General features: G+C 36.6%; 1 protein-coding gene across 1 annotated transcript; it reads right to left on the bottom strand.

Moving 5' to 3' along the window:
* Window positions 1–772: 772 nt before the first annotated feature.
* Window positions 773–7,816, bottom strand: arcn1b (archain 1b). Its single transcript, XM_066662610.1, has 10 exons — window positions 7,423–7,816; window positions 5,619–5,882; window positions 5,334–5,513; window positions 5,026–5,231; window positions 4,766–4,930; window positions 4,461–4,626; window positions 4,033–4,180; window positions 3,829–3,937; window positions 3,541–3,745; window positions 773–2,083 (listed from the first exon to the last, which is right to left on the bottom strand). Exons 1-10 carry the CDS (start codon window positions 7,423–7,425, stop codon window positions 1,994–1,996), a joined length of 1,536 nt encoding a protein of 511 aa, XP_066518707.1. The 5' UTR covers window positions 7,426–7,816; the 3' UTR covers window positions 773–1,993.
* Window positions 7,817–8,008: the final 192 nt, after the last annotated feature.

Raw genomic sequence — 8,008 nt, 5'->3', positions numbered from 1 at the left:
TCACGTTTTGTAAAAGAAAGCAACAGAACATATTGCTGTATTGAAATTTTGTCCCACGCCTACCAGGGTACAGCCCTGTTTTTGTTATTTCTCCCTTTCATTTTCTGCATATGAACAATAATATATATGAACTGGAACTTACCTGAAGTGCTCAGCATTTGTTATGTGGCAACCATCGGCATCCACACCTTACATTTTATCACACTTACACCCGTTCACAGTTTGAGTGTTTCCTGTGTTAATGGGTTGTATTATACATTAGATACTCTAAGAGTAATATGAAAGTATCATGTGTTGACCATTCATCAGTTCAGCTCATATTCATTTATTTATCCATATTTGGTAAATGTTTCATCTGGACCAGAGCTGTGGTGGGTCAGAAGCCCACAAGGGCCCAGAACAGGGCAGAAAACACCCTGGATAGGGTGCCAGACCATCACAGGGTATTGCGCACACACATTTACAAATGTGACACACCTCATCCACCAAACATGTGTTTTATATTGCTGAAAATAAAGCACATACACTATATATTCTCTTTCTCTCACTATATATTATTATATCCATTTGCATAATTTACAGAATTTTTTCTTTCATATTTTTTGTTAAAAGTGTAGCCCCCCAACCTTTCATTTATTTTAATTCAAAGTTTGTAGTTTTTGCAATAAAACTTAATGCTTAATAGTGCAGGAGTTAAAGCTAGATGCCCATATGAGGAAAGGGTGAGTCATGAAACACACATTTTTCATTCAAATTCAAGCAATATGCTTTAATATCAAAACTGTTATTATAAGCTGGAATGTAGATATTTCCACATCTTTGTTGATTATTTAAACAACTCCTGAAAATGTAGGTTATTGTCCAGCTAGATTTGGGAAATGCACAAAAAAGAGAAAGGAAAAAAAAGCAATCCATTGTGATAGTATTTTCAAATAAAGCTGAGCAAAGTACATTAGATATTTGTGAATGCTTGTGTCTTCTATTATTAATAAAATAGAAATATTTAAGCATGATTTACAACTGCTTGGATTAAATGACAGCACAGACGTGAAAGCCGATGGCAGGATTAGCAAGGAGCCTTATGAGTTTATAATTCCATACAGAGCGTGGCTGAAAGTCACAGCTGAGAACACAGCCAGCCTCTCTTTAAGAAGGGCATCTCTCTCTTATGGGCATATTATTATGTGGTTTAAAAAATTAGTGTTCTCCTCTGAGTATGTTGTAGACCTTGACAGTACTCTTGTCTAGCAATTCATAACAGATGTAAAGGGCAGGTAATGAAGAAGCAAATACCTCTGGAATGTTTCCATAATCTTTGATTGATATGCACTGATGTGATTGATGCATTAATGTGGAAAAACCTGTTATGTTTACAAGTAAAATAAAAAAACTTGCCGCTCTGAGGTGTAATTTTGTATCAAAGCAGTATGCTTCCAGCACAGGTTATTACATTTCTTATTGCCAAACAAAAAACACAGTTTCTGGTTAACGACAAGCAACAGCTATTTATAGCCCAATGGCAGCCTCAGAATTACTTCCTTAATGATTGAAGGCAAAATCAAAACATGAATGTTCGTATTTCATCAATTTTAGATAAACATCTGAATTTAAATATAATACACGAGAATTACTGGCTCTCTTCAATTACAAACTCTGAAAAAATGTAATACATTTCACAACAGGCAACTGTCAGTCTCCTCATTTATTTGAAGTGTCATAAAGACTATAACAAATCCAGGTCTCCGAGAATACTGCAGGATGATTTCTCAGCGGCTCAAGTCATAAAGCTCCAGGCCCATCTGCCTTCGTGACAGATGCTGCTCTTTTACCTCCCAGTTTCGTATAAACATATATACTTTCTTTTGCCATACAAACATATAAATACACCAATACTGCAAGCCACTGGACTGGATTTTGAAAGTCTGGTGTACTGTTTCCAAACTGTTACACAAGTAGGCAGGCAGGCTAGAAAAATATTTCTTTCAGAAAGTCTTTAGAGAATCTCATACTTGTCAACGACAAATGAAGATTCAGTGGAGAATTTCACTGGGCTGTCTCCTTCTACCTGGGTCACTTTAACAACCTGTGGGTAACAAGGCAGAGGAGGACACGTTGTTAATAATTGCTCAGATTAGTAGTTTAAACATTCGCAGGAGACTGAATTTCCAAGAACATACATGAAAATTTAGGCAAGGGGGTCCATTCTATTAATAAAAAAACAAAATGTACAGCAAAACAAACAAACAAATAAATAAGAAGATATTTAGAAACCACATCAGTCAAAGTACTATTTGTGGTAACATCCCCTTCTCTTCTGATTAATTACTAATATTTTTATCCAGTCACCTTGTATTTCAGAATTTTTGGATTTTTTTTTTCCTTAACGCCGGGACATTAAAGCCCTATAATTTCAATAATTACTTATATCACAATTATGTACATAAATTGTATTCACACCAATTAACTTTGTTAATTTATTTTATAATTATTACAAATTATTATTAAAGTAGGGATTATTATTATACTACTATTATATCAATGTGTTTAAATAGTTATATTACAATTTAAATATTAATATTAAATTACAGTAACACGAGTTACTGTTACTTTCTACCCAAGAAGTGTGAAACAAAACTAAATGATTTAAAGACAATTTAGTCCAGTTACAGTTCATTGTAACAGGATAATATCTGAGAAAAGACACAAAAAATCTTTCAATTATGTACCACTCAAGTTTACACATTACTACATAATTTAACACAGTATTTTGTGCTCTTTTGGTTCTATACTCTTACTACATTTTAGCTCCATGCATGTTTCACCGTGAGTAACTACTACAATGCGTTGAGTTTAAAAATGAACATATTAAAATGTTACCAGTTAACATGTTATTAAACACGTTAATATATACCACAAATTATTATTATTATTCTCTTTCACAAGAATAAAAGTAATATTTACATGACTATTAATATATACAATTTGGGTGCTGCTCCTGCACTGTCACTGACATTTGGTTTAAAAAAATAAATAAATAAATTTGAGCAGTTTACCCATTAGGATATTGAAGTGGCACACCTTACCACACCTATTGAACATGTATTCAGACTAAACCGACCTCTTTTTGTAATAGCATCATTCTGTGCCGGATAAATGCTTGTGCCACCTTCACATGTGCCTGTCCCAGATTCATAAATCATTTTCATTCCTTAAATATATATTCACAGCATAACATTTAATACATTTTATGGCTGCTTTCCCAGACAGGGATTAAGACAATCCTGGACTATATTCTCCTTTCAATGGGAGAAAAAACATTTAATCTTTTTAAAAAATTAAATTAATAAAAATAAATAAATAAATCATTAAAAAAAAAAAAAAAAAAAAAAAAAACAGTTCAAGCACTGTGTAGTCCAGGACTAGGCTTAATCCCAGTTTGAGAAACCACCTCTTAAAATTTAGTTGGAACAAGTAGTGTGGATTTTTTTTTTTTTTTTTTTTTATAAATATATTGAAACCTAGAAATCTAATTCAACTGACCTGAATGTCACAGTAATTGCGTCTGGACACAAAGGAGACGTTTACTGGGAAGAAGTCGTTAGGTTTCCCAGCTATGCTGAACTCCAGACTTCCACTTTTGTTATTTTCATCTATGACAGGCAGGCTCCATTCAAGGATGTTTTTTCTGCTGTCATGGCGATATTCCCCATCAAGATCTCCAATGACAGGGGCACCAACTCCAGACCTGTAAAGCAGAAAGCTTAACTGAACCACAAGCATCAAATTCAAAGCTGCCTTCTGGACAGATTTGATTCATTAAGTACTTACGGCACAGGGATGATAATGGTAACATCATTGAGTTCAAGACCTTCCTCCTGGAGCTCATATTCAATGTTGACATCACAGCTACTACCACTTTCTGAGGGCCAGCAGTTTACTACAGATCAAAAAATATATAAAAGTTTATATGAAATAAGTTAATGCCGTTTACACGGAAATAGTAAATATTTTTAGGGTGCAGCTCTAACGTACTGGTTAAAGGGATGAGTGATTCATCTGTGCTTTGTACCCGCCACTTCAGTACACCCACATCACTGTTCAGGGGAAAAGACTTCTCTGGGTTTTTAAGACCAATCAAGGACTCTGAAGTGAACATCTTCTTATCTACATTGGGATGGGTCTACAGGAAAAAATGAAACATTTACTGTGGCATTTCAGATTTATGGGTATAATTTGACTTGATGGATATCGCAGCAAATATCACAAGAGGCCTAGGCTAAAATGTGCAGAGCATATCATACTTCCTTTTTGTAATTTCTGGGATTAAAAAAATAATAATAATGAAATTACAATATCCAAGCCCTATCTGTTACGCCAAGTTCAATAAAACTGCCTATACTATCATTTAACTGTACATTATTCAGATCATGCAATCTCAAAATACTAGGAAACCAAAGCACCTGCAGCTGCACTCCTCTTTTATCGTTGTTGTTTATGTGCAAACGGATACGGCCATTTTTGTCATCAGACACCCTCAGTGTTATAATGCCCAAGAGCTCCATGTTTTGTAGTCCACCATCCCGCCCACAGGTGAGTGATATCTTCTCCTCTATCCTCAGATGCACACTGAGCCATAGGAATAGCAGATGAAGCACAGATTGTAGTGGAATGGACAGTATGTTTCAGAGCTAAAATATATGTTATTTCCACAACACTTCTGATCAAATTACATGTAGACAGGTCAACAATAAAACAGTTAAAATACCTTTCGGTGTTGACTGGAGGCTGAAGAACTTTAGACACTTCTGATGCTTTCTTTCCTGCACTGGGCATGATGATATTCTCGCCCTCAGACTTCAGTTTGTCTACAAAGTTATCAACTTCTTTACCTTTAACACCCAGTTTTAGAGCTTTATTGGAACCACTTGGCCTGCAGAACACAGAGCTTTGCATTAGTTTCTGCTTATATATAGGGACAAGCCATTCAAAATGCACTGCTATGTACTCTATCAGTGGGGGACACACCTAACAGGGGCTGGAGCCATTTTTGGCTTCTCTGGTTCCACCATGGAGTCTGTGATGAGGGTGGCTGGACTGACACCACTCATTCCTGAACTTCCAAAGCCTCCAAAGCCTGGTGCTTTTTTCCCTGCACGCTCAGCATCCCGTCTTGCCTGCTGCAACTCCTTGGCCTTCCGTCTCATCTCTGCATTTGCCTCTCGCTCTTGGGTCTGGCAAAGTGAACAACAAATAAATTATTTATGAAAACTCAACAGTTTTACAGAGGATGTTTGTCACTTAGACATTTCAGCAAGAAGAAATTTTTACTTCACCTCTCTGACGGCACGGAAGACCTTCTCCTCATGTGAGTCCATCTCAGTAAATGTACGGATCTGGGCCAGATTGACATTTTCCCTATAGCCCAGTGCAACTATTTCATCAAAGGCAAATATGAGATCAAAACAGTGCTCTGAGATCTCCCCTTCCTCCAATACACGGCAATATTCAGGAATCTGGAAAGTGACACAAATACATTCATTACTAAGGCTGCTTTATACACTGAAAGAGACGAACTGAGATATTTATATATGCAAAGTAAACAAGAACAAAAGATTTACCACACGGGAAAAGAGCCTTAATGTCTCCAAGTCCTCCAGAATGTTGCTGTTCTTTGTAGTGACCAGAACCATGTAGAGTTTCTCTAAGGGTTGGTAGACATAGCGTACGCTGTCTGTCTCAACAAAAGTGTGCTGCTTCCCAGTACTCATCAATTTAGGGAAGGCAGCCAGGAGACCCTCAATTCGAGTGCGTGTCATCTCTACAAACTGCCGTGACACTATGGCTTTTCCAGCCTTGGTGCACACTGCTGCAGCCAAGAGCACCTAAACAAGATTTTGAAAATGACATAAACAAACAGCCAAACAAATTTTCCAGCTTCTTCCTGCTAAGAGAGAATCAAATTTTAGTCAGAGATACAGGAATCACAGGGTGATATGACTTTTTCTCATCTGTAGGTCCTTACATAACAGTAATTGTTCAGATATTTGAAAGAGTGGTGGTGAAATTTTACAAAAATATGGCCAATCTGTTAATCTAGTCAGTATCCCTCATGAACTACTTTTCTGTTTCAAAATTATAGGCCACTGAACATTTCTTTGACCCTCCATTCACAACTGATTTGTAGAATCAGGTAGATCAATCATTAGACCATTCAGGTACACCACAAAACTAGACATGCCCTGATATAATAATTGTTGGCGGATGCCAATATCTGATTTTTCTCATGCACATATCTACAACTGCCAATACAAATGCTGATATATAAAAATGTATAAAATGTAGAAACCAAGTCTAGATAAAGTTGAATTTGATTTAAAGGAACAAAATGTTTTTTGTTTGCTCCTCCAAAAGTTACATAGTGCAGTTTCTGCAGAGCTTAATTATTTTGAGGCTGTAGTTTTAAAGAAAAATAAGCATAGTGTTCCTTTAAAAAAATAAACTTTTTAATTTTATATGGTTAACTACCAAAATTCGGCAGGATTTGCCTCAACATTCAGCTCTTCTGAAATACAACATTAGGCTAAATATAAGTTTTAAATGCTGGTTAAAGCTTAAAGTATTTTCAATTACAATATTTGTAAGCAAATATGATGATACTGAAGAGTGTCTGAATTAATCATCCGCTCCTTAAAATGTTTTGAAAAAAAAACGGTACTCGAAAAAAGTACTGAGAACCAAAAAAATGAAGTATTTAATTGGAGTGGCAGGCAAGGAGCCCATTAACATTTATGATATTTATGATAATACATTTAGACCTAGGACTTTCATACGTATTCTATTAAATGGACTGCTACTCTGCACATCTAACTTTCAGAAAAGGACTTTCAGAAAAGGACAGTTAGGCTAGTGATAGCTACGTTACAGCTGTTACGCGTTATGAAAGCTAGTGACAGGTTTTATTGTGTTACCTGTCCAGCTAAGACACAATTAATCAAGAGTCAGAACATATGATAACGTTAGCGATACAAGTTACACTCCAGTCACGGATAAGAAAAAAAAACAGTTTATACCAAATCAAGAACTGAGCTGAGACATAGCGCTGATTAAGCTCCGTAGGTAGGTTGCTACACTTTTATCCACTTACAGCTAAGCCACGTAACGCTAACAGTTGGCTAGCAGACTTAGCTGCGATAACTCCCCGTAATATTGGTGAACAACACATGTCGAACAAATGCTTTTCGGAGACCTCTTCCGTTTCTGACAGAAATTTAGTTAACTAATGTTACACACACTTTCTACTGTCATTCACTATATTCCTTTAGCTAACCGAGCTAACCGTTAGCTTCGTAACTTACAGCTACATTAGCGAGTTAGCAACTGGCTAACTGAGTCGATTTATAGCTCAGATAAATGTGACTCTACCATTTTCTCTCCGTCCCAATGAGCCCAAATCCACAGCCGCGCTCGTATCGCCGTTTACAGACAGAGACAACGCCAGAATGGAGATGTTTTCAATGTGGGACGCATACAGGAGGAGTTAGAGAGAGCTGAGTGAAAAAAAAAGAGCAGAGCCACGTCTCCAACCGGAAAAAGTTCAAACATACACAGCGCCACACACTTGACACCTTTCACTGCACTTCAGTTCAGCACAGCTCAGTTCAACACAACACGCCTCTTTACAGTTAAAGTCAGAGCATAGCTCAGTTCAACACAACTAATCTGTCCCCCAAACTCAATAGAATACAACACAGTTCATCTCAACCGAACTCCTCTCAGTATAACAGAAACAGGCCAGCTCAACTCTCAGGGAGAAAGTTGGCCGATAAATATACAGAGACTTCAGTCTAACTCGAGAACTATAAACCCGTGTGGTCAGTAGAGCTGAAAAATGGAACAGTGAATGTAGAAAATGTTGAGTTCATATCAAGTATGTCCAGAGATAAATCATTGATATCAACACATTGGAATGATTAGGGTATCATTAGAGGAAATAATCAATATATGGATT

Source organism: Hoplias malabaricus, chromosome 1 (assembly GCF_029633855.1).
Source record: "Hoplias malabaricus isolate fHopMal1 chromosome 1, fHopMal1.hap1, whole genome shotgun sequence".
Taxonomy (NCBI): Eukaryota; Metazoa; Chordata; class Actinopteri; order Characiformes; family Erythrinidae; genus Hoplias; species Hoplias malabaricus.
This window is presented reverse-complemented; position numbering and strand designations above follow the sequence as displayed.

Excerpts from the sequence above, each read along its gene's own strand:
- arcn1b (XM_066662610.1), bottom strand. Across the intron at positions 5,232-5,333 it reads TCTTCCGTGCCGTCAGAGAG|ACCCAAGAGCGAGAGGCAAA; the intron begins GTGAAGTAAAAA and ends TCACTTTGCCAG. Across the intron at positions 3,746-3,828 it reads ACCATTATCATCCCTGTGCC|GTCTGGAGTTGGTGCCCCTG; the intron begins GTAAGTACTTAA and ends TCTGCTTTACAG.